This window comes from Dermacentor andersoni, chromosome 10, assembly GCF_023375885.2.
Source record: "Dermacentor andersoni chromosome 10, qqDerAnde1_hic_scaffold, whole genome shotgun sequence".
Classification (NCBI taxonomy): domain Eukaryota; kingdom Metazoa; phylum Arthropoda; class Arachnida; order Ixodida; family Ixodidae; genus Dermacentor; species Dermacentor andersoni.
The window spans coordinates 140333902-140361875 of NC_092823.1; the positions used below are offsets into that span (position 1 = coordinate 140333902).

At 45.5% G+C, this 27974-nt stretch overlaps 1 protein-coding gene across 1 annotated transcript in view; it reads left to right on the plus strand.

Annotated features, from left to right (window-relative positions):
* LOC126545209 (deformed epidermal autoregulatory factor 1 homolog) overlaps positions 1-21285 on the plus strand; it is a 112818-nt gene extending 91533 nt beyond the window's left edge. The window contains exons 7-8 of the mRNA XM_050192969.3: positions 11227-11364; positions 17939-21285. Coding sequence (XP_050048926.2) covers positions 11227-11364; positions 17939-18121 — 321 coding nt within the window. The 3' untranslated portion in view covers positions 18122-21285. The remainder of the gene's footprint in view (positions 1-11226; positions 11365-17938) is intronic.
* The last annotated feature ends 6689 nt before the right edge of the window (positions 21286-27974 follow it).

Sequence of the window (27974 nt, forward strand, 5' to 3'; positions counted from 1 at the left end):
CCTAAAGCACGCAGTGCACAGGGCGTGATAGGATCTTATCGCTCATGGACTTTATATGGAACATGATGCGGCTCCGCTTCAGCGGTCACTCCTGTCCTGTGGGGCAAAATTTGAGAGGTGTGTTTGCAAGCAGCCACTTGTAATTCAATCATTTGACCATCTACGACTGAGGAAGTTTCCATTTATTGTCTCTGCATTATTGTGCTGTAGCAGTGAAATTTTTTTATGTTGAAATCGCATACAAATGCACTTCGTAATATTGAGGTTCTAAATACAGTGTTCTATGGACAAGAGGTTATGCAAAGTTAAATACTTCGTTATATCAAGGTTTGCCGATTTACTCTATTCTAACGCGCCCTCGATTGTAACGCACACCTGTTTTCCGTTAACAAAAAGAAATGGAAAAAGAAACCGCCCTCACCTGCAACGCACAACAGTTCGCTGTGATATTAAAAAACGAAAATTCCTTTAGAGTACCACGCACCTCATTTTTTTATATAGAAATACAACTTTCTCTGATTTGGAAAAAACAAAAGACTTACTCCCAATGCGCTAAAGTTGCGATAAATAAAAAAAGTCGCAGTTTTGCCCGAAAGGCGAAGCATCGATTATGATAGCAAATTAGTAGACAGCTATACGAAAAGTAAGAATAGTAGTTTTATCGGCCATATAAACTTTTAAACATTCGCTTACCAGCTAAATTAACAAGCATGGTGTCATGCGCTCACAAGCAAACATGAACGCCTCTCACTCAATGACTGCAGAAACTCTTTAAATGCTGGAGTGAGGAGGTACAGTAACAGGAGCGAGGGAGTTGACCTTTGTGCGGCCTCTCGCTTCGACGTGAACTAAGGGAAGAGAACACAGTGCAGTGCACCTAGATGGGTAGACTGCTGTCACCATCACAGATTGCTTTCAAAATAGGGGCTGCGTGGCCCCGCCGTACGCAGCAGCCGCTGGTGTAGAATGCCTCTCCTGTTTGCGCCAGTCCCACACGCAAGTTTCGGTAACTCCGAAAGCCCGTGTTGCGACCAGATTTCCATCCATCTTCACACACATGATCCCTTTCCTTTTAATTGCGGCATCGTGATGAACTTGGCATGTCTTTACAGTCGGCACTTCCATGCTGATAGAGCAAACGCAGAAAACGGGAAGACAGACGGTGCACATTTCCTAAGCACACGTACAAAAGCACATAGAGAAAGCTATAGCAGCTAGGCTCGAAGCACATACAAGGCAGCCATTTGGAATGGCGATGGCGATATAGTAACACAGATTTAGGGTTGTACTCGATTCTAACGCGCACACAATTGCATAAGCACCACATAAGCCTTCCCAGTTCTTTCAACCTCACTAAGGCCAATAATATCCCAGATAATGCTCGATACTTCGTCAAAGAATCCTGCTAAGCTAGCTTCGCTCGAGAGGGTTCATGTGTTGAAGGTTGCCAGGTTCAGTTTCCAGTGGCGGCTTGTCTGAGTCCAGAGATTCTTGGCACCCTCTGCTGCGTTACAGGTATGACCGCCGCCTTGGTCAGGTGCTCTGCTGCTGCTGGGAACTGAGAGCCATTGGGTAATTGGGCAAGTCATTTGGGTGGGAATGGCCGAATACTGCACCAGGGAGGCCAATTCCTGTTCTGGTGAGGCAGTGTCTTGTTGAAGCTTAATGGGCTTTCCTAATTTGGTTATACCTGGATTAGTATAGCCCCACTCCGGTATCGGGCGTCACTCCAAGCCTGCAGATGTTGTGCACTGGAGGAGGTGAATGGAGGAGGTACCACTAGCTTGGCTTTAATAATATAATAATATACAAAATAACTTTAAAATGACTTATCTTCTGAATGATCCTTCATGATTAAAGCTTGAAGGTGCTACATTTCATTATCACCATTCTACATGAAAACTTGATCTTGTGCTGGCATTGGCGATGACACTAGCTCTGATGGTAGGCTGTTGCTAATGCTGCAAATGAGTTTTCAATTATTGCTATTGTAATGCGCTGGATTTATGAATCACTTTTTTTGGAAGAAAGGTTTGCATTAGAGTCGAGTAAAGATGGTGATCATTCTTGTGAGTTGCTATTTCAACTTTGAGATCTTACAAACATTTACTGAAAAAGTGGCGTTTTTGGCAATGTTCCAATATGTCTTTAAGACATTCATTAGGGTCACCAATGGTGTCACCATTGAGGTCATCATCGGGGGCCAGGTGCATGTATCTGGACCACTCAAGTTCATATTACATGGTGAAGGCCAATTTCAGTATCAAAATAATAAAAATTTGGGCCCATAGAACTATACAGGTGCCAACTGAGACCTTCGGTCGGCATCAAATTAAGTGAGGGATTGAATTAACTGAAGTAGAATTAATGGACGTCTAGTGTAGAGGTACTCCATGAAAGCGTGAAAGTAAAATGTGCAAAATCAAGAACTAGAATTTAAACACCCGGTGACATTATGACTTATGTAATAGGTAATAATATGTATGTTTGAGAAGCAGTAAAACAGATAAAGAACTAGTAGCATATGAAGAAATCTTCGGCAACAAATTCCGTGGCAGCAACGTCAATGCAGAAATAGGATTGTCACGTTATTGCAGTGCTACAGCAAAACCTCGCTGTCTCCCAACAGTCATGAGCTACCGACTTGCCCATCAGCAGATAGCCTGCAGATTGTTGGTTTCGGCGCATTGACCGGGGCGCTGAGAAAAATTGGTGGGTCATCATCCTAGTGCGACTATGCTTTCGCAATCAAATGCAATGTGCTCACTCCTCATCGTACTAGCAGATTGATCACAACCTCCTCATTGAGCCATACTTCGTCACCCTTTCTTGTCCTCACTTCATGAGATGCATGCTTCCTCACCCCATCAGATTTTCTGATTATGATCCTCTACTCACTCTCAATGTGAGTGCAGATGGGGGTGAGAAGGCTATTGTGAGGGCATGCCCTTTAAGACTGCCCATGTCTGTTTGTAATAGGCTTTGTGCTTGCAGGTGCATTTATATGTAGTGTCAAGCATAAAATTTTGTAAAAGAAGAACTGCAAGCTAATCTAATGTTTATGAAAGGCAGGACATACGTATGGTAGGCTGGGAGGTTTCTTTATTGACATTTCTGTCTCATCATTTTTTTTTTTCTGTTGCATACAGTGCGAAATGACTTCATTAGATCATTGTTCACAACTGCCGAACAAGACAAAGGAATATGAAATTTGACCAACGGGATTAAATGAAGGAAGGGCTTGTCAAATCATTGTTTCCAGACCGTTTGCCTTTTAGTGGCAAAGCTCATCTGTATTATTGCATTTATTGTTTGTTTCGTATGTGTGTGTGCCAAGCTTTACAATTTGCTAATAAAATGCCACTTTATAGGGCTTGTTTATGATAGCCTAGTTCTACAAATTATTGTTTGCAGTGTGTTCAGGAGATATCTGACATGAATATGCAAATCATAGCCTCGTTGTGGCCAATTGTAGCATATTTAGTGTTGCTGTGGCACAGTGTGACATGATCTCAAAATCATGGTGTGGCGAAGCCTGGCCACGTAGTGCGTGGTGCCGGCAAAAGAAGAAGAGGCAAGGCAGGCGCGAGCTCTACTTTTGGAAGAAAATAAAAATCAGTCTAAAGGGTTAGCCTTGCACAAAGGTTGTGTCTTAGATCTTTCCTGTTCCCACGACATTGGTGGCCTCAGACCATGAACACAGCTGCACCTTCTGACAGCACATTCACGGCTCAGCTCTATATCACTGCTCTTAATTCTATCCCTGTGGCACACTATGCTGTCAATATGCCATCATACAGCCACCAGCATCCTGACATCCAGTTTCTTCAGGTAGAGGTGAGCTTCTAGACTGCGCACATAACCTCTCAACAGACCCACTACGTCCACCTACTAGCTGCCCTACTTGCTTATGTCGCGTTCCATTTGTGTGACCTCCTGACGGCACCTCAGTCTCCGACACCCTGTGACACCTTCAAGGTCACTATCTTGGAGCACACAGTCTCTTCCGAGAGACGCCGCCTGCAAGAGCTCCTATCCACCACAGAGCTCGGCGATCATCCATCAGCCATCCCAGCTCCTTCGACATACGCAGCATCTACTTGTGCACCACAGGCCTCCACCTTTGATGAGACACTTTTCAAGCGCCTGATCCTCCAACGTCTCCCAGTTCCCGTCCAAATGGTGTTACTAGGTGCATCGGACCATAGCCTTTCTGCTCTGGCGTCCTTGGCCCCAAACTCTGCAAGGTGTCATCCCCAAACCTCGTTGCTTCCCAAGTGGCAGTGGTCGAAACTCACAACGCCAGGGCTCATCCAACTGCTTCGTGATTGTTTACAAATGAGCATACCACAATCGATCCTTCACTCCCACAGCATGTTGGTTTTCCTATCCTTCACAAGGATATTCGACACCTCTCGGATCTCAGCGCTACTGCACTTAACGGGATGTCCACTAACCCACGTGCTCGCCGTACATTTCCCTTTTGGTCACCGTCGCTGGCTAGTGACGGTGACCACAGGTTAGTGAGGGCTAGGATTCACCTCAATTTGAACAGAGAAAGAGTAAAATTCATCAAGAAAAACACAGGTCAACTTAGAGGCAGTGAGGCTAAAAGCAGACAAATTTAGGCTAGTTCTTGCAAACAAATATGCAGCCTTAGAACAGACAGATGATGATGATCACATAGAGGTAATGACTGAAACCATAACGAGGCTGGCTTCAGAGGCAGCAATTAAAGTGGGAGGCAAGGCACCTAGGCAACCAGTAGGCACGCTCTCCCAAGTAACAAAGAACCTAGTAAAGAAACGATAAAGAATGAAAGTATCCAACTCAAGAGATAAGATAGAATTCGCGGAACTGTCAAAACTTATCAACAAAGCGGAAATAAGTTATATTAGAAATTATAATGTGAGGAAGACTGAAGAAGCCGTAACAAATGGACGCAGCCTGAAATCAGTGGGAAGGAAACTTGGCATAGGACAAACCAAGATGTATGCTCTAGCCGGGTAATATCAGCAATCTCGAAGGTATAATAAAAGCAGCGGAATAATTCTATACTGACCTGTACAGTACCCAGAGGACTCAGGAGTACTCTGTTGGAAACAATAATGAACAGTATACAGAAACTCCTCCTATAACTAGAGATGAGGTCACAAGGGCCTTGCAAGACATGAAAGTGGGAAAAGCGGCAGGAGAGGATGGAATAACAGTCGATTTAATCAAAGATGGAGGAGACATAATGCTAGGATACGGCCGGTCTCGAGGGGTGCGCGCGCTTCTCTTCTTACGGCCTTCGCAATGGGGTCTGTTTCCGCCTCCCACCGCACCGCGGTGGGGTCGCCACTGCCCCACTGCTCCGCCGCTGCGACCGCCATTCACGCGGAAGGAGAACGCGCGCCCGCTCCAAGGCCGTCCCGCGTGAGTGGTGCACCAGAAACGTGCACCAGCGCTCACAACACTAAAGGCCACGCTGCGTGCCGGCACACAGTGCGATGAGAGCACTCCCCGTCCAAGAGAGAAATATGCGAGGCTCGGAAAAAAAAAAGAAGCAAGCGCAGACCAACAGTGACGTTTGCGCTTCGCACATAGAAGGGAAGTCAAGTTGGCAGGCTTTTCTGCACATTGTTAAGATCGGCGAATTCGGACCTTGGGAGGATTATTAGAAAACCAACGTAAAGGCGGATGTGTCGGAATTCGAGACATAATTCGACACGCAGCTGCGAGGAATGCCGTTCGTGGAAGCAGCGGCGACAATGGCGTCGTCAGGTATCCGAGTCAGGAGACGATACCCCTATTCCTGACAATGTGGCGAGAAAAAGAAAGCAATGAATATGGCAGCATTGAAAGTTATATGAATCCGCCGCGATGGCTCAGTGGTTGGAGTGCTAAGCTACTGAGCCATTTCTATGAAGGCGAAATTCTAGAGGCCCGTGTACTGTGCAGTGTTTGTGCACGTTGAAGAATGCCAGGTGGTCGAAATTTCCAGAGCCCTTCACATTGGCGTCCCTCATAGCCCGAGTCGCTTTGGGACATTAAACCCCCATAAACTATAAACCATTCCGTTAACCTTCGCATTAACTAAATTCTCTACCAGCACTTAACTTCGGCATGGACTATGAGACATGCAAGAAATTGACCGAAATACGACCTTCGGCATTTCAGACCGCAATATCTGTCATTTACCTATCATACATTTCAGGAACGAGAGTGATTGGACCTTTGATGTTTCTATGGCTCGAATTTTTCTATGAAAACTCCGTTCACGTGTGAACTTATTGGCTGATATGTAGATAAATCATTTGCTTTTTGTTTTCTTTCGTTTCGGTGAATCGTTGAACAAGAAGCAGCGGAAAAACAGCACGAAAATAGGCGATCACCGCCCGCCGCCGCAGAAGCAGGCGGGCAGAGAACGGTCCCTAGCAGTAGGGTCGTCGCGCCCATGGCAGCGGCGAAAGGCGTAACTCTTGGAGAAAAACTCCCATTGCTTCCACGGCAAATGCGAAGGCCGTAAGAAGGAAAGCGCGCGCTCCCCTAGAGACTGGCCGTGGCTAGGAAAACTGGCAGCTCTCTATACGGAGTGTCTATCGACTGCAAGGATGCAAACATTATACTAATCCACAAAAAGGGAGACGTTAAAGAACTGAAAAATTATAGGCCTATTAGCTTACTCCCAGTATAATAGAAAATATTTACCAAAATAATCTCCAATAGAATAAGGGGAACACTGGACTTTAGTCAACCAAGGAAACAGGCTAGCTTCAGGGAAGGACACTCTACGATGGATCACATCCATGTCAATCAGGTTATCGAGAAATCCGCAGAGTACAATAAGCCTCTCTATATGGCTTTCATAGATTACGAAAAAGCATTTGATTCAGTAGAGATACCAGCAGTCATAGAGGCATTGCGTAATCAAGGAGCACAGACCGCTTACGTAAATACCCTGGAAAATATCTAGAGATTCCACAGCCACCTTAATTCTACACAAGAAAAGTAGGAAGATACCTATAAAGAAAGGGGTCCGACAAGGAGACACAATCTCCCTAATGCTGTTCACTGCGTGCATGGAAGAAGTATTCAAGCTACTAAACTCGGAAGGCTTAGGAGTAAGGATCGACGGTGAATATCTCAGCAACCTTCGGTTTGCTGATGACATTGTTCTATTCAGCAATACCGCAGACGAGTTGCAACAAATGATTGAGGACCTTAACAGAGATAGTGCAAGAGTGGGGTTGAAGATAATACGCAGAAGACAAAGACAATCATGAATAGCCGGACAAGGGAACAAGAGTTGGGGATCGCTAGTCAGCCTCGAGAGTCTGTGAAGGAGTATGTTACCTAGGTCAACTAATCACAGGGAACCCTGACCATGAGAAGGAAATTAACAGAAGAATGAAAATTGGTTGGATCACATACGGCAGACATCGGGAGCTCCTGACTGGGAAGCTTGCCATTATCATTGAAAAGGAAGGTGTACAATCAGTGCATTTTACCGGTGCTGACATATGGGGCAGAAACTTGGAGACTGACAAAGAAGCTTGAGAACAAGTTAAGGACCGCACAAAGAGCAATGGAACGAAGAATGCTAAGTATAACATTAAGAGACAGAAAGGGATTGGTTGGGATCAGAGAGCAAATGGGTACAGCCGATATTCTAATTGACATAAAGAGAAAAAAAATGAAGCTGGGCAGGTGATGTAATGTGCAGGTTAGATAACCAGTGGACCATTAGGGTTACAGAATGGGTGCCAAGAGAAGGGAAGTGCAGTCGAGGATGGCAAAAGACTAGGTGGGGCAATGAAATTAGGAAATTCGCGGGTGCTAGTCGGAATCGCTGGTGCAGGACAGGGGTAATTGGAGATCGCAGGGAGAGGCCTTCGTCCTGCAGTGAACATAAAATGGGCTGATTATGATGAAAGGAGCATTATATATTTCAGCAGACGCGCTCAGCCGAGTCAAAGCCATTGCAGCAATGGGTGTTTCGCAAAAAGAATTTGCCATCGCACAGCAAAACTATGAAGACTTCAGCACTTAAAATCAGCACCAAGCAGCTTGGACCTGCAACATTCTTCTTGCAAGAGCGACGCACTACTCACTTGTCACATGTCCACTGGTCGCTATCGCCCCTTTTTTTCGCATCATCTCAGACGCTGCATCTTTGAACATTTGCATTCTCTCGCTCACCCTGGAATCAAGGCTTCCTAAATGCTCATAGGTGAGTGCTATGTCTGGCCAGGCATGAATGTCGATGTGCGGGCATGGGCACGTTTTTGTCTGGCTTGCCAAAGAGCTAAGATGTATCGCCACATTCAAAGTCCCCACAATCGTTCCTCCCGCCCATTGAACATTTCCAGAAAGTTCGCATTGATATCATTGGATCTGTTCCTCCATTAAAACAAAATCGCTATGCCTTAACCAAGGTCGACCATTTTACTCGATGGCCTGAAGTCATGATACTTCCAGACATCACAGCAGAAACTGTTCCAGATGCTGTTATAAGCACATGAATATCACAATTCGACATCCCATCCTAGATTACAACTGGTAGAGGCCAACAGTTCAAGAGTGCACTCTTCCAACAACTCACTAACCGCCCGCGGCATTCATTCATTCAATCACTGTGTATTATTCATTCAACGACTGTGTATCGCCCACAAGCCTTAAGGCGGCACTCATGGCCCTTGTCAACTCTGCAAACTGGGTTCATGTCCTTCCAGTAGTACTTTTTGGTCTCTGTGCTGCTTTTAAGGAAGACTTGCAGAGTTCTCCAGCCCAGCTCGTGTATGGTACTACCCTGCGTCTTCCGGCCGAATTTGTCCACCCTCTCTTCTTCTCCACAACGTGCAATGCACCCTGATTCGTCCAATGAATGCAACACTCGTTCACCGCACCTCGACCCATCCAGCCTCGCCACAAGACTGTAGAAGCACCCTTCAGCTTGAAGGACACTAATATGACATCCCGTGTTTTTCTGCAGACTGACGCCACTCAGCGGTCACTGAAGCCTCCATATACAGGAATGTATCTTGTTTTAGACCGCAAGCCCAAACACTTTACGATTGACGTCGGTGACGAGCCAACAGTCGTTTCTGTTGATAGACTCAAACCTGCCTTCATCGACAACACCTGTCTTCATCGACAACACCGTTATTCACAGTTTTTACATTGCCCCATTTTCTCTGCTTCCTTCTCCCTCGCCATTACTGTCTCCAGCCCCTCAACGTTACAAGTACGTTCACTGGAAACAGGCTCCGTCTCTCCAGGAGGGGGGCCCGTGTGACGAAGTCTGGCTGCTGAGCGTGTGGTGCCGGCAAAAGAAGAAGAGGGAGGAGAGGCACGAGCTCTGCATCCGGAAGAAAATAAAAATCACTGTGAAGGGTTAGCCTTGCAAGAAAGTCGTGTCTTAGTTATTTCCTGTTCCCACGACAATGGCTTAAGTTTTTACTCCCAGTTACACCTTCTGAGGTGCTAGGCCAAGTGACCACCCTGCCCTGTAGACCCCACTGCTTCTCTCTTTCCAATTCTAATGCCCACTTAGTCTACGCATGTATCAACAAGTCCAACAATGGAAAGAAGTACACATCGTTTAACATGTGCCGTGTGCTGTTGATGTTTCCCATGCTAGTCAGCGTAATGTCTTGGCACATTTAAATACCATGAAACCCACTATCAGGTAAACATTGCGTACAGCTATGAGATGTTTCATGAATATTTCTGTTTATCTTTTGTAGACTATATTTTTTTACTGCTACCAAATGCCCAGTTGCTGCATTGCTATGTCATGCGGATCTTGTTACAATTGGCCAAATGAGCAGGCGTAAAAACAAAAGGTTGCAAGAACATTCCTCCAGATTAAAGAACGCTGGTCTATCACATTTGGCAACCCATTGCACAGCTTGCAGTTGCAAGCCCATTTTTGAACGCGCACACTTAATCTGGACAAATAAAAATGAAAAGGCCCGCCTCATTTCAGAGGCCTACCTAATCGATAAATGTGGGGACATGTGTGTAAGCCAGGCGTCACTCGCACTGCACAACTAGAAAATATGTTTTTAATCTTTAAAAATGTTGCGCTATCTTTTAGTACCGCTCTTCTGTTTTGTTTTGCTTTTGGTTGAGGGAATGTATGGTGCGCGGGTGTACGCATGTGTGAGTTTTTCTATTTATATGACTGTTTGAAAACAATAAACTTTTAGTTGTGAGTCAACACTCGTGTATCGTCTCTTTTTTATCTAGGTTTGAAGTGTGCACTGTAAGTAATAATGTAGAACAAGGCTTGTGTATTGTTCAAAAGAAAAATGCAAGCTATCCTGTAGTAAAGCTAAGTTTAGTATTTTCTGGCTTGAGCTTTAGTATATTTGTCACTTAAAGGGACACTAAAGGCAAATACCAAGTCAAGCTATAGTGATAGATTAGTGCTCGAGAATAACTAAGGCATCAATATTATCGCGAACAGAGCCTTAATAATTGAGAAATTGAGGGGACATTCAAGCACTTGCCCCATGACGAAAGCACTCCTCAGTTAAGTTCTGTCACTAGTAGTCAACCACTAATTTCACAAAACATCCTCCTATTGTATTATAAAACGAAATAAAATGCTACTTGTCCAGTTCTATTTCATCTTTAAGAACTCATTGAAATCACCCTTGACAATGATGCGGGCAGTCGAACGGTATCGTGTTTTCTCGGCTGCGCGCCACCCACGCTTTCGCATTTCAGTAATTATCGCGTAGTGCTGCGCTGGTTTTGCTGGCTTACGAAACTTGCACAAACTGCAAGTAGCAGAGAATTCACCTTCCATGTGATGTCGCGAGATGCCCGAATGGTCTACACCACTTAGCCAAAAAGCAGCTGCGACAGAGAATCCGCCGCTCTGACTTTATCTGTCTTGGCTCACCGCCGTCTCTCGGACGCCGTTTCACTCACCGACGGCAGCAAAGGTCCTATGCAACGTCACCACTCCCGCGGTTGGGTAGCAGGAGATTTGAATTTTGAGAAAGGTATTCTCTTGGCGCATAATGAGCGTTGCGAGGTTTTTGGAACGGTATTTAAACACTCCACGTCGACTTAGTATTAGCCTTTAGTGTCCCTTTAAGTTTGAAATATCTTTGTTACCATATTCTCTCTTGTGCAGCAGCATCTGAAATGATTCTTCGTCGGAAAGTTTGTGTGCAGTATTTCTCGCTGTATTCTCTTACATTGTCTTCCTTGAACCTGTTGAGACAGGCCATGAGCACCACTTGGGTTGAGGCACAGATGAGCTTGTCAAGGAGTGTGATGGAAGTGCGCACTGAAAAGGAAACAACTCAGGCCACTGCCAGCATCCAAAGTTCTGGAGCCACAGAGGATGACCTTGTACCAAAGGTGAGTAATAAGAAATGTCATTTGTATAAAAATTATGTTCAGCATAGTGTGTTTATGTGCCGAGTGCTTTGCTCAGACAAAAATTCTTAGGCAATATTTGTTTGGGAGAAAGGACGCATTGAGCAGAGGCCGCTTGTGCTTGTTCCTCATGTACAAGGATGCTACAAAAAGGAATGGAGAACTTAGCGCAATGCAATAAATATTGCAAATAGAGAATGCTTCATCATTTGTGTTCATAATCATTTGAATGAAAACTTCCCTGCTACTTTACCAACAATATTTAATTATCATTCCTTCTGAGCATACGTCAGAGGTCCAGATGCATGATAATGACAAAAGGCAAGATCATTGCTCTAAGGTTGATGCTGCAACTTGTGAATTTTCAGTCAGGAGTATTTTCGTTCATCAATATGGCATGCTGTAGATGTTCATGCATGTGCCCTCATTAACAGGCATCCCTGGCATCGATAATGTGCGCAACATCTATCGTCTCAGAGTCTTGCTGACTGTGGGAACGGGGAAGTTCAATACTGATGTTTAGGGGTGGACAATACCAGAGATACATGTACCTTAATTAGTACTATCTTAAGATACGGATTTGGTATCTTGTGTCCGTATCATGATATACATTAGGCAAGATGTTTGTTGGCATCTATATTTGTGATACAACAATTAAGGTATGGTGTATTTTAAGATGCTAGATAATACTCCTATCACAATTTCCACAAAGATAGAGTCAATGAAGGCTAAGAAATGAAGGCAATTAAACCTCGTTTTAACAGACAACAATCTTTCTTTATTGTTGTTCATGTATCTACATAATTACCAAACACAGTCAGGAATATGAACAATGCATGAATACAATGCCACCTAGAAACTGTGCACTTTTCAACTTCAATGACTGGCAACATTCGTGCACTTTCAACAAAGTGAAAGCCATCTGTGCTGTTGTCATTCAGGGAATATGGTACTACACATTGTGCATAAACATTACTGCTATTCCTCTATTCTGATCTAAAGCTTGATTTAGAGAAGTTGTCAAACTATAAAAATTTGCATGGAAAACAGCATTGTTTCCGACCTTAACATGCGTAGAACACATTTTATCAATACTTGCTGCATCATTTCTCTCTCACTTCTGCCATGAAAGCAAGGGTATATATTTGTAAGAACTATATTTATACAAGTATATATAAGACATGTGAACCTCTGTCTCTATATTGAATTTTTTGTACTTGTTTGCTGTTTTCTTTTATTTTACTGACTTAGTGCCTGAGTAAATTTCTGTGCTTCATTTTTACTGCTAGAAGAACTGTGATTGCCATTATTCATTTAAGCCTACTGCCCCGTTTACAAAGTGTTGCTATTTTACGGTGCTGCCAAGCTGATGTGGGCAGCAGATAAAATCATCTTTGTGTGTCATGGCACTTAGAAAGCTCCTACAGTCCATGATGTAGACAGTATGCGGTGGCACCATTGACAGTAGCAATATCCAACTGGGGCTGCCAGCTTATCCCCCGGTTGGACACTGGACCACAATCTTTCTAATTTAATTTCTAATTACACAGCACAGTTATGAAGTCCATGCTTCATGACAAAGCTGCTCATAAATTTTAGAAGAGCATGTGAAATAGAGCAACGTAATTTCAAACCAGACGATTTTGCAACATCAATTAACAAATGTACACAAATCGACGCTATATTCATGGATTTTTCAAAGGCATTTGACAATGTTCCTCGCAATAAACTACTCTATAAATTTCATAATGTTTTCAAAAATAATCAAGTCGACTGAATGGACCGCTGCGTACCTAACCTACAGAAAACAATTTGTTTCCTTTTGTAACAGCTTATCTGCATCAGTAACGGTGGATTCTGCAGTACCCCAGGGTTTGGTGTTAGGGCCACTTTTGTTTCTCCTATATATCAGTGATATTGTCCAAGATATTGCAGTTTATATTAAGCTTTTTGCCAATGATTGTGTTTTGTACTGCAAAATTAATGCCAAGTGGGATCAATTATTGGTGAACAGTGCACTTCAGAAGGTTGCTTCTTGGCGTCGCAAATGGCAGATAGTGATCAACGCTGAAAAAATTTTCATGAGAATAACACATAAAAAGAAACCTTTCCACTTAGATTACAGTATAAATAACACTTTCCTCTCTGAAGTTAATAACTGTAAATATTTAGGGCTGTAGATTTCAAACGATCTCAATTGGAATTGGAACCGGAAACTCTTTTTTCTCTGGCGAGCACTTAAGCTTTCTGCCCCTTCTGTTCGCCTCTTGGCTTACAAATTCGTTGTGCTGCCCATTTTAGATTACGCTGAAATGATATGGGACCCTTTTACAAAAATTAACATCACCAAACTAGAACAGGTACAAAGAAAAGCCGTGTGTTTTATTTATAACACATTACGAGAACTTGAGTTAGAGCTTTTAAAGAGGGCTAATCTTTCTTCTCTGGCACAAAGAAATGGTTGTTCACGTTTGAAATTCTTATATAAACTAATCAAGGGGCATTACAATATTGACATAATGAAAATCACGTACTTCTTGTCTAGATACACTACTCGGCAAAGACACAATTTCATTATAACACCCTTTTCCTTGCATAGCAGCTTTTTCATGTATTCATTCTTACTTTACTACGCACAATAATGGACTGGAACCAGCTAAAAGATGATGTTGTCTCAGCACCAAAATTAACTTCTTTCTTATCATGTTTACAGTGACTTTATTTTGTGTGTCATATTTCTAGTGACAGTGTGTACTTCTGTGGTGTAACCATGTGTGTACCCAACCTGTGTGCTTTTTATTTATTCAAATAATAGTTTTTTTATTCACCTTTGCATTTTTCTGTACATCCCATTGTATTAATTAGGCTTGTACCACCCTGCTAAAATCACCACATGGTGATTGCAGTATATTTATAAAAGTAAAATATTGTTTAAAAATTTTGAATGCAGGTCTGACAATAGAAGCAATACCCCCAATGCACCCACACAATTGAAATGTAATTGACCAGCATTCCAGAAGTCCTTTATTTATTTATTTCATAAATTACTAGGAATGCAGGAATTTTATCAACAGCTGTTCAATTCATGCTGATTCGATTCAAGCTGATTTGATAAATGCAGTCTCCCAAATATATCAGACTCGGATATATCAAATTATTGCATATATTGAACAGTTGTAAAATTTCCTTGGAAATATTATGCAAAAGTATAGCAATGTACTACCCGTACATCGAATTTCCATTCACCGCCACATTTAATATATTGAACGTTGCACCGTGCCATGCACCTGCAAGTACACATCTCTTAATGGAGACACGATTATGTGTCGTATCGTCAGAAATATTTAATGCCGGCAAACTTGAAACAGCACTGTTTTGGCAGATGCACTCAAACAAGAGAATGAATCTGATGGGCAGTACATACCATGGAAGGAAAATGAGCAGGGCGGTCTCAGTTTAGCTTGCTGCACGTATGGATGGCTCGTTAAAACTCCAGCTGTTCATTATCTGCAAGAGTAGATCACCTCGCTGCTTCAAAAACACCTAAGGCCTCCTAATCCAATACATGTTCCACAAGAAAGTGTGGATGACACTTGATCTTTTCACTGAGTGGCGGCAGATATAGGATGCCAAACTGGAGAAGACAAAAGTAAGAAGGGGGCATTGTCACGGGGCCCCTGCTGGTTCTTATGGCTGCCCAACACTATCAGCTCAAGTACCCACACTATGCAGCCTTTTCATGCACAGAACAACACCAGCCGTGAGGTGGAAACCTCTGTGTCTGCTGCTAATCTGGCTAAGTGCTTAAAAACATGGTTTTCGAACTGCAAATTTGACCAAGTTACAAGCTTGGAAATCCCTTTAGACCCTCATTCTATGGCAGTTGAGTGCCACCAGGGTGCTTCAACAGAAAAGTGCATTAAAAAGCCGACTTTAGGAAAAGCTAGGAAAACTTCAACACCAAGGAACCCAGATGTGCCCTCAACACTCAAAGCTTCTGAAGTAGCTCCTTTCATGTCATCACTGTCGAAAGACTTTGATAAGCTCATCAACCAGCAGCAATCTTCCCTGCCTTGTACAAGCACAGGTTGAAAGATATGTGCATGATGAAATTTCGGGCCATGAAAAAGGTCCAAGTTAGTGGTGTAAGCATGGTGCCCACTATTGGCTCAGATTGTGGAGAGATGCCTGCCGAGACCAGACACTAGTTTGTCTATTGAACATCTCTTTTTGGTATCTGGAGGAATTGTGAGATGCAGGAGGGTGTCGCTGCTCCCCTACATGTTGAATAGCTATCCTTCCTGCATGACAGCATTAAGTAACTGCAGTTATGATACTATCAAGCAAAAGTGTTGTACTAGAGAATTTCGTTGATCACAAAGCACAATTTTCCTGTTCGTTATGTGCTGTGCAATAAACTTGCTTTTTTTTTTCTTACGTTTGGTTTGTGAATAAAAATTACATTTTTGCAAAACCAATAGTGTTAGTATTCGAAAAATATTCTATTCGATTCACTCACACAATTAAACGTTGAGTCGGAATGTACTTGAATATACCTTGCTGGGTGAAGCAGCACACTGACACGGACACAGTGAAGACACACAAGAAAAGACGACACTCGCTGCAAAGTGTCGTCACTTGTGATGACCTCAGTGCAAAGTGTCGTTGCAGCGAGTGTCGTCTTTTCTTGTCTGTCTTCACTGTGTCTGCATCAGTACGCTGCTTCACCAGCAAGGTGTGATGATTAATCAACAACTAGCCCAACTTTCCGCATTAATGGACTCAAATGTTCTGCAAGCTGAAAGCCACTTTCGAAACTAACAGCATGTGCGTAGTGCTGGCAGTCACCGACACAGCAGCCAGAGGAGAAGGGCCAAGAATGAAGGATCGGAGCACTGAGCGTGTGAGGACTGAGTGGCTAGCAAGAAGAGATGTGCGGACTTTTTTAGGGTGGTTGAGAAGCAAGGATGACTAGTTCCAGCAGCAAGTTGGTCATGAAACCTGACACGGTCTGCCTGGCTAGTTGCCTACGTATGATGATAGGCCATTTAAACAGCGTATTGTTGGTATGGTAATGGACATGCGGCCCAGCACGTTCACGCATGATTTGCAATACAAGTGCACTGATGGCAGCATGGCACAAATTCATACAAGCCGGCTTGCTTCCGCGGTGCGTCCATTTCTACATTATCTTGAATAAAAATATGCAACAAGCACTACAACATGCGCGAGGTGCACCAAGGTCTCATGTCTAGGCTATGTAAGCTTTTAGGGTTAACACTGTGATCAGTAAATCTGTGCGAGTGACTTGTGACATCCGTGTGCAAAAAATAAGTCAGCTTTTGTGCATTCAACACAGCCTTGGAGAATCAAATCGGTAAAATTCCACATTTAGATCTTAGAAAACTGTCCAAAATGCACAGAGGTCTCAGATAAGCTTCAGATAGACATATTTTAAATTTAAATATCAAATCATTTCGCAATCCCCTTCTAGTTTGATATATCTGGGATTGACTGTATCAGTAGAGAGTATTACAAAATGGTAATGACACACTGGGAAGCATTGGAGCATAGCATGTGACAAAGCAGCACCAGAAGGTTAAACAAACCACAAACAATCTCTATTGTTTGCTGATCTGAGCATTATGCACAGACATGGTACATTGTGAGAGAAATTTTATTCGACCTTGTTTTTCACTGCAAGTCATTTAAACAAGTGTCCAACTTGTACTTAGCCAATACATAGGTATATCTACAGGGTATAAACGCTGCTCAAGTCCACAGCAAGCCGTGGAAACAGTAAATGAATGCTACCCAATACACAGTAACAGAAATATTGGCTGTAATCAAATGGCAAGAAACTACTAAGGAAATTTCAGTGCAGTTGGTGAGGATCATGCAATATTCACCAAGGAAAAAGTCCACCTGGGAAAAAAATCTAAAATAGCAAGAGACTAAAGAAAGAAAGAAAGAAAGAAAGAAATGACAGCAAGTATATGTAAAGAGTCTGAATGTGCACAGCCATGCGCATGTTCCATTCTTGCATGGTGATGCACAATCAAAACGGTGCACGTATTTCCCATGGGAAATGTAAAAAAAAAAAGAAAGAAAAAAGAATGCAAACACTCAAACAGTTCAGTAAAACACTCCGTAGTATACATAGCAATAAATATATGTAAAGATGCCGGATGACCGTTGGACAGTGATGGTCAGTGGAGCCTTAATTGGCTCATTTCACACATCTTTGTTGGTTAGACAAGAAAACACAGCCCAAATAAAAGCTACTCACAACTTGTAACTGCTGGCCTTGCTTGCTCTCCTCTTAGTGTCATGGCTGCATCATATGATAGAAAGGTTCTTTCCTTGATGCAGATTTCTTTGGGTAGTTACTCAGTTCTTTTAAACTCCTTCAAGCAGTTCAAACCACACACTGGCTGCAGTGGCTCATTACTGGCTGTAATGTGTGAAAAGGCATTGAGAAAGTGAACCTTTGACCATTTTACGTGACAAATTTTTGTCATTTGACATAGTTTTCATTTTTGATCTCTGCAACCAGAGGTGTGCCAACTGCAACCGGGAAGCCTTGTTGGAGTGCACCGGGTGCCATCGGGTCAGCTACTGCAGCCCATTTTGTCAGCGCAAAGACTGGAACACTCACCAGGAGAGCTGTTCTGAAGAGGCTGACGAGGAAGAGCCTGGCACAACGGATAAGCGGCAGTCACAAGCCAGTTCTGTCTAATTGTCATGTGCTGCTGTTTTATGGACAGAATTAGCAGTGTTACTGCCATTTCATGGCTGTCGATTTGCACGGCGGCTGCACTGGGAGTGAGCCGATGGGTACCAGTTTGTGGTGTTTAATGAAATACATATGTGTGAGTGACGTCAAGTGGTGATGCCCAGCCAGTGTTCACATTTATGGCCAGTATAAGACATTGACCATTGTGTGGGGATGCAACTCTTGTTGATCACCACACTAGTGCAAGAGAAAATATTCTTTTCATCCTGTTATGATGGTACCATTGTTGTCTTAGCTACAAGTTCAGCAGTTTCATTTAGACCCAAATGCTGAAATTAGAGCGTTGTAGAAGAGCGTTCTCATCTTTTGGTGAGCGTTACTGGTACCGACTTCCATGGCTGCACATACACGGAGTTTACTGGGCTCCAGTAAAGTTTACAGAGGATACTCCCGCTGTATACTGTGTTTGCATAAGAACATGGCACCATGTGATAGGAAAGGAGTCTGTCTATAGGCCCAGGTTACCGGAAGCATTAGAGATAGGCCAGTAACATGAAGGAATGCTGTTTATGGAGGAGGACTGTATGGGACACACATAAAGGACAGTAATAAAACATATACATTGCAGCTCTCAAAAACACACAAGATCATTTAGATGTCTGGCTATGTTTGTTTAAAGCTTGAATGATAAACATTGAGCTACCATTCTTCACTAACCAATACCTATCAAAGGAGTCCTGGTGCTATTCACTAGTAAAGATGGTAAATGACTGTCTCCTTCCCAGAACAGGCGTCTCACTTACGCGCACCGTCACTGCGATGACCGTAGCACCAGGCAACAGGGCTACGAGCATGTTGTGGCATTCATGCAGTGGGCACGCCTTCTCAAGTCACAGGCTTGAGCTTGAAGATGCTTTGCTGCACCATGACGCCTTTTTGATGGGCCTGGTCAAGCTTTACAGATGCGAGCGCCCTGGGCACGGTGTCCGAAGCCCTAGATGCCAAGGAAAGCCAGCGGCACACCACTTCTTGAACGCAGTCTTTCTCTTTCAATGGTGTGCGCTCTAAACAATCTGCACCGCATTCTCATCACATTCTTCTCCCCTATTTAAGAAATTCATATGCATTTCTTGGGGATGCTTTCGAAAAGTTCATGAAGCATGCAACTTCGTAGAGAAGCAGGCAGGAGTCATTCTGGTACTTGCACAGGCTATTACTGATGATGGCTGCTTTCCAACTTAGCCAGGTGGAGTGTTCATTTGCCCACTATGAAGTCGAAGGGAAGATCACCTTCCACAGACAGTGAAATCAAGCACATACTGCAAACACTGACGAAAGCCAAACGTTCAGTAGAAATTTGTCACCCAAGAAGAAATATGCCGCTGGCAGCGATGCAGCAAGCTTTTCATGGCATGACAACAAGCACTACATCCAATCATAAACAGTTACACAAACAAGTTTTCAGCATGCTGTCCTATGCCCTAGTGTTGCTTTCTGTCAAAAACAGTTCTGCACACTCAGAAGAAATGTAAATATAACATTTGAATAAAAAGTTACCTACGGTACAAACTGACTTTGTCAATGACAAAACACGTATGGCTAATGTAGCACTTCACACCACGTATGGTAAACACGGTCGCAAAGACAACTGATCACCATATGTCGCTAGTCAAGAGGCAGTCATTGAATATTTATACCAAGGCTCTGACACCATTAATTAATTCATTCATTCATTCATTCATTCATTCATTCATTCATTCATTCATTATACCCTCAAGGTACAGCATATGCAAGGTACCTCCCTCATGATTCCTACAATTAACCCATGGCCCTCAGTCCCCAGCAGCTGCAGAGCACCTAACTAAGGCGGTGGTCAGACCTGTAACGCAGCAGAGGGTGCTAAGAATCTCTGGGTCTGGACAGGCTGCCAATGGAAACTTATCCTTGCAACATTCAACACCTGAACCCTCTCAAGTGAGGCTAGCTTAGCAGGGCATTTTGAGGAACTATCAGACATTGTTTGGGATATCATCGGCCTTAGTGAGATTAGAAGAACTCGTGAGGCTTATACATTGCTGAATAACGGACATGTCCTCTGCTGTAGAGGTCTCCTAGATAAGAAGTAATACGGGGTAGGATTCCTAATCCATAAGGACATAGCAGGCAACATTGACAAATTCTACAGCATTAATGAGAGGGTAGCTGTAGTCGTAATCAAACTTAATAAGAGGTATAGATTAAAGGTTGTTCAAGCCTATGCTCCAACATCCAGTCACAATGATCATGAAGTATATCAATGTTATGAAGATGTTCAATTAGCGATGAGAAAAGTGCAAACTCAGTGTACTGTAGTCATGGGCGACTTGAATGCAAAAGTGGGGAAAAAGCAGGCTGGTGAACAAGCAATTGGCAACTGCAGCATCAATTCTAGGAACGCTAGAGGAGAGATGCTGGTAGAATTCACAGAAAGGAATAAGCTGCCAATAATAAACACCTTTTTCAGGAAGCATTGGAAGAAAATGTGGACCTGGAAAAGCTCTAATGGTGAAACAAGAAATTAAATTGATTTCATACTTTCTGCCGATCCCAGCATAGCGCAGGATGTAGAAGTGTTAGGTAGTCTAAAGTGAAGTGATCATAGCTTAGTGAGGGCTAGGATTCACCTCAATTTGAAAAGAGAAATGGTAAAATTGGTCAGGAAGAAAGAGGCCAACCTAGATGCAGTAAGGGTAAAAGCAGACAAATTGAGGCTGGTACTTGCAATCAAATATACAGCCGTAGAACAGAGAGATGAAGATGACATAGAGATAATGAATGAAACTGTAACTATGCTGGCTTCAGAGCAGCAATTGAAGTGGGAGGCAAGGCACCAAGGCAACCAGTAGGCAAGCTCTCCCAAGTAACAAAGGACCTAATAAAGAAACGACAAAGAATAAAAGTGTCCAATTCAAGAGATAAGATAGAGTTCGGGGAACTGTCAAAATTGATCAACAAGGAGAAAAGAAGGGATATTCGAAATTATAATGTGAGGAAGACTGACGATCTAGAAAAAGAAAATGGATGCAGCTTGAAATCAGTGAGAAGGAAACTTGGCATAGGACAAACCAAGATGTATTATGCACTGAAACATAAGCAAAGTACTATCATCACAAATATCGAGGGTATAGTAATAGTAACATGCCTCCATTCTATGGAGGCATGTTATTTTGGGCCAGTTGCGCGCACCAGTGGTGTTGAAATTTTTGAGAAATGCTCATAACAGCACCGATAATGCTGAAGGCAACATTTATGAGGAGGTTGGTTTTTCCTTAAAGCCGTATGAACAGGGTATACTGATGTAAAAGGAGCTTTGATGCGAGTTCTATACTCCAAAAAATTTTTCTGACACATGATGAGATTCTTTACTTTGTGCGTCTGATCTAGTATTGCTTGTGGCACATCCCATTGCGTGTGGCTTATTAAGCGAAAGCCTTAGATCTCTGTTTCAAGGTTGTGTTGTGAGCTACAGAAAATATCACGTGACCGAAGGAAGGCCGGAAGTGAACCAAAGCATGTGCACCCGTGTATAATAGATGATTGCTGATTAGCAAAGTTAAGTAATGATTGATTAGTGACTGGATCAAGATGAATTACGGTGTATTAAGGAGAATTACGGTGGATTAAAGCAAGGTGGATTAGGGTGAATGAAGGTCGATTATGGTGAATTAAGATGGATTAATGTACATTAAGGATGATTAAGGCCAGTTAAGGTGGATGAGGGATTCGTGTGGATTAAGGTTTAATACAGTAGGCTTTACAACCTTAATCCTCCTTCATCCAGCTTAATCCACCCTAATCGGTCCTAATAATATATCAATACTAATTCACCTTAATCCTCTTTCATACACCTTCATCCTTATTCATGCACCTTATTGCTGCTTAATACACCCTAATCCACCTTCATCAACCCTAATCCATCCTAATCGGTCTTCATCCTCTTTTATCAACCCTAATTCACCTTAATCTGCCCTAATCGACCTTAATCCTGCTTCACCCACCCTAATCCTTGTTTATGCACCCAAATCCAACCTATTCTGTCCTAATACTTCATCAACTCTAATCTCCCTTAATCCTACTTCATCCACCTTAATCCTCTTTAATACAGACTAATCCACCTTAATCCTCTTGTATACACTCTAATCCACCTTAATTCAATCACTGATGAATCATTATTTGGCTAACGAGAAGAAAGAGTGGCGGTACTCGTTAATTGGCTAATCATTCTCTGCCTTGGGTCGCCTCTGGCCTTCCTTGGGTCACGTGATATTTTCTGTTCACAACGCGACCTTGAAACATAGAGATCGATTTAAGGCTTTCGCCTTAAAACTTAAATAAAACGCAATGTGGACTAGCTAGCGCTCGTCACTTGCAGTACCACGGGTATACTCGCCGCTAATTTTTTCAGGGCTTGCATTCATTGTATCTGACTGACGCATAGATCGACGTAAGCTAGAAATAATAGCTCCTCTGCAAGCCGCTATTTCAATTTTCAGTAAAACAGGCAACGGATCCTAACAATTGCGAAAAGTGCGATCGAGAGGCCGTATCTTCGCACATAATTGTTCACAGCGGAAAACAGAATGTATAGTGCTGCGTTTCCGACTGAATAACAACCGTTGGCGACGTGCGAGGTGGTGGAGCCGCAGCAGAATATTAAGCATACTGAGGACAACTGCATTTTTATGCAACGTACAAATTGCCGCAACAAAAGCGCTCGTGAGCAGGCTGGAAGGATGTAAAAAAAATGCAGCATTACGGAATGCTTTGCTACAAGCATTAAGAAAGAAAGACACCTCACCTCGCAAACAACGCTGTTCTTAGTCGGAACAAGCCACTGCTTCCTGCGCAAGCCGTCACGCTTTCCTTGTGGTATCATAAAAACGGCACAAACGTCTTCAAGCTTCTTGATGCAGTTGTATGCGCAACAGCACGGCATATATCGCTAGCACATAGAGCAGGAAACAGAGCGTACAACGTTCGCTACGCCGAGCTAAAGCGCCGAGCCAGCCGAGCTGAGGAGAAAAATGGCGCGAACAAAAAAGAAAAACGCAAGCAAAACTCAAGATCCGCGCGTTTTCAAAGGCAACGGCAGGGAGACCAATCGTTGTGCAGACAAATGGGGGCAAAACTGTGCCGCGGTGGGGCAACACCCTCTAGGGGGTGTTGGGTGGGAACGCGCAAGGGGCGAGGAGGTCGCGCGGCGGCGGCAGAGTTCAAAGAGTGGCGGTACTTTCAAAACTCGTGAGTGGTGGCCCCCGGGCGCCCTAGCTCTCCACCTGAGCTCTCTTCCGCTGAGCGCTTCATCGCCGCGGCATGTCGCGGCTTATGCTCACAGGCTATCACAGGCCCGCAATGAGTTCGGAGAGTCGACGAACCCTGCCGTAGCGCCGTGCCATTTCCTGACCGTCGTTTGTAGGGTGATCGAGCCTTGTGCGAACCCATCTCCACATAACTGGCGTCCAACTCTGTTTCAGCATGGCATCAGAGCAGGCCCCCCTTCACGGCCCTCGTTCCTGTTTGATCTCATGGCTACGGACTTAATGTGTCCTTCGACGCGGACGACACCGATAGCATAGGTACGTTCGCCTCGGCGACCCTCTAGCTGCCTTCGGCCACCGGGAGCGATCCCTTCTTTAGACAGCCCTTTGGTGATGTCGAGATGTCTACTCTAGTCCTAGCCATGTCATTTTCGGGTTTCCTCAACTGTTCGAGACGCGCGCGGAGCAGGTCCGTACTAGCCCCTCCGACGTGCTGCTCCTGCTCGCCGGCCCCCTTTTCGTCCCGAGCGCAGTTGAGTACCCCACGTGCCGTATCGGAGCCACCCTGCTTAGGTGCTGGCACAAACTCGCTCGCCGTCCTCTCTTTGTCCCGAGCGCCTTTCTCGGACGAATTCGCCGCGGAGGAGACTCGCCGTTCTGCCATAGGCTCTCGCTCGCTCGCTGGCCCCTCTGTCCCGAGCGCAATTCGATGTCCGGTACGCCGCAGCGGAGCCTCGCTGTTGGTGCAAACCCGCTCGCTGGCCTTTTTGTCCCGAGCGCAGTTGGTAGGCAATGTCGAGCGTGAGCCACCCCGCTAAGCCGACAACGTTGCCGCGCTTTCCGACTACCGCTTACCTCGTGCACAGCTAGGCGACTTCGACACGCGTGAGCCTCTCCGCTCTGCCGTCGATCCGTTCGCCGGTCGTTTGAGGCCTCATGCACCTGTCGGAGCGGCAACCCAGCTCTCCGCGCTATGCCGTTTACTGACCTCCTCAGGGTCGGGCGTGCATTTGGGCGAACAGGCGCTGGTTGGCCCTTCTCAGACCGCCGCGCCTGGTCCGGAGCAAACGCCACTGCAGCACACCGCAGCCGCACAGCTTCTCCAAGTCCTGATAGAAGCAGCGCGCTCGCAGTCTAGTGCTCTAAAGGGAGACCTCCAGCCCCCTCAGCCGGGCATGCCAAGCGGCCTACGGGTACTCCTCCCGGAGTACGGCGGTTTTCGGACCGCACGAGTGCTACGGAGTACCTTGAGGCGCTGCACCGCTATCAACAGGCAATGCGGCTGGATGACAGCGCGGTGCTAAACACTATATTGCCCGTCTCGCTAACAGCCCACGCGGTACGGTGGTACCTACTTGTCGGCCACCAATCTCGTTAGATGGAGGAGTTTATGGTGGATCCACACGACGGACGAAATCCGTCTTTTTCGCGACGGACTGCGCATCACGTGACTACGCGTCACGGATTTGTGCCGTCCGCGAGTCGTCCGCGACCCCCACGGACGGAAAATGCCGAGCTATTTTTCGCATCCGGATTTTGGGGGTCGAATGCTGCGGATTTAGCCTAGCATGCTCTACAGTCTGGCAACGAGCGCGGCTTTGGGATCTTTCTGAAACAGCTTCATCGCTGCTGACACCACTCGTGTCCAATTCGGACAAAACAACAGCCATTGCGGCCAACCGCCGTTTCCTTTCGATCTCCATTTTCATTCAGAGTGAAAACACCTATGACAAAGTCTCTGTTACACCGATGGCGCCATCTAGAGTGAGTAAAAACAAGCAATTATATTAACTTACGGCCACTGAGATCCGCTCGGGCCGCCGCAACATCTTCGAGGCCATGTTCAGCCAATACAGCCACTCTAAGCCTACACGCCGAGAATCTGAGTATCGCTTTCGGAAACGGTGTCCACTCATCACGAATACATTGCTGACGAAGCTTCTGGACACAAATTTAAACCAAATACAATCCTCAGTTTGAAAGTTACGGGCCACACAGTGGACGACGACGACTTGACAGGTTCGAGGCGGACGGCAGTTGCTTCGGGCGTAGCCGCCATCTTTATTTTTCCGGCGCGGTCGTCTACTCAGTCCGTCCGTCGTCTGGATGTGCTTCGCAGCCGGACGGGCGGCGGAATAAGCGTCCGCGGCACAGATTTGCGCGGAGCCGTCCGTCGTGTGGATACACCATAAGACGCTTTTCCGCAGCGAATTCCTCCCTCCTGACTATGAGCGCTGCATGCGTCGCAAGCTCGAGCTTCTCACCCGACACCCCCGACGAATCTCTGCTCGAGTATGTCTGGGCTATGCAGGAGCTCTATCTTCTTGCTGACCCTTTGGCATCTCACGCCGAGGTGGAGCGGACCATTCATCAAGCCCATCCAACCTTCGCAGCGCCCATTATCGTGACCTAAACGAGTTGGCCTTGTACGAGTTGTAGTCGGGCATGTAAAAATGTGGTAGCGGGCCCATACCGTCGTCCAACTCATGCACGCTTGGGACGTGATTGAAAGGAGGAACTTGCTCTCATCGAGAACTAGGATTGGATTGGAAAAACTTTAATAGGAGTCCTGCAGGACGCACGTCAGCGCGCAGTGGGCGTCTCCCACGCAGGGATCGACAGGGAGTACCTGGCGGCCGCTGCGCGAGCCTGCGCGAGAACTAGGAGTACGGGATTTATTTACAATATCTACATAAAGACGGGAGAACGTTACATTTCATCAGTCTAGCATGACTGAAAACGAAGCACACCGAGCAGCCGAAAACGGCTGCTTAAAAACCCTCTGTCCTCCCTAGATGCCTAGGTGAGGTAAAACTGCCGTTCAACCTTCTTCCAATCGGAGCGTCCAAAGTCGTCGTAGTCAACCCGCCTTTGAAGGGAGAGGGCTCACACACTCACGTCCGCACTTTTGTTTCACTGAACACACCGAGCGGAGGGGGTTCTCGTAGGCAGGGGTTGTCGCGCTTGACTCAAAATGGCGCCTCTTGATTCTAGAGCTGACTCCGCAGTTAGCCGCCGCGTCTGTCAAACGACTGTGACAATTACTGGGGCGCGTGAGAAAGCGACGTAAAACACCATTTTCCAGGAGCTATCTTGCTCCGGCCATTAGACCGTGAAGGCAACAGCAAACCAACTAACAATACTCGGTCCGCCAAACGCGGCTAGCCTTGCTAGCGCAGTTGGGCTGTCCGAAGGAGGCGCGTTATTGGCTTACAAAGCGGCTCATCGCAGCGGGCTGGGAGGGGTTCGAAGGTCACTACACCTGCCGGCCGATCGTAACAGCCTCCGATGCGAAGCGGATTCAGGGCAACATACTGGCAGCGAAAGCCCACCGCCGTCCGCTTCTCTCGAACCTCGTGTTGCCTGGGCTGGTTGTGACACGTTACCCCGTAATTCCCCGACATACGAGGCGGCCTCGACGACGAGAGAACACCGAGATGTGCTTGACCTTTCTGACCGTGCTCTCGACCCGAACTCGCACGCCCGGTCGCGCTGTTCTGCCCCGCACGCACAACGAGAATGTGAACCGCGTGCCCTTCGGCACGAGGGGAAATCCGATCGCGGTGCCCATTTGGCTAGCGAACGGAAGCGAACTAGCGCTCGAGACGCGCCCAGGCCCATAGAGTTTCTCACTATATTGCCTAGAGGGAATCTGGCGCTGCTGCGCTGTGGCATGCATAGGAATGCCGTTATATTGTGACTTCGGATTGGCATCATTCTCGGAGAGCCAGGCAAGCACCGTTCCGTCTGTCACTATGCTGGCCCCGCGGATCGCACTTGACGGGATCAAAGCGTCCGCTGTCCAGCTAGATAATGGGTCGAACGCAGTTGAACATTTAAAACAAACTTTAATTGCACTAAGAAGGTCAAAAAAGCAAGTCAAAAATACACAAAACGTTCAATTTGAGCCCTTAAACAATGTGGTCCTGTCTCTAGGGCGGGTGGGGCTAGTCTGCCCGTCCCGAGTTTTTCCAACCGCGGTTTCCATCCCCGTCGCCGTCCCCCAGGCCCGGGAAACATCACCCGAGACCTCGAAGCGTCGTCACTGGGTCACTTCCAGGAACCGAACGGAGGTAGCGGGTCCTTTCTCTCGCGCACAGCTCGGAGTCCGCGGGGGTTCGATGAAAGAGAAAGCAATAAAAGTAAGGAAGGCTCCCTTCCCTCTTGAAAGAAAAGTCCGGTCGTGCATTCGCGATGTGCTCAGAACACTCCCTGTCTGGTGTCTTTCGTTGTTAAGACGCCACCAGTATATCACGGTGACAGCAAACGCACAACTTCTGTTGATGGTCGGAAGAATGTTTTCACAACCCCGTCTTTGGCTCTTTTCAGCTTGACCTTGCGCACCCTTCTATATGCGCTGGGCAGGCTTCGTGTAATCACTCCGACGGGCCAGTGGTTGCGGGTTGCTTCTTTATCTCTGAGTAGAACGACGTCGCCTTCTTTGAGGTCGGGTTTTGCTGCTTGCCATTTTTGGCGTTGCTGCAAAGTAGTAACATACGTTGTGCGCCAGCGCTTCCAGAACTCGTCAGCCAGGTTTTGCACGAGACGCCAATGCCGTT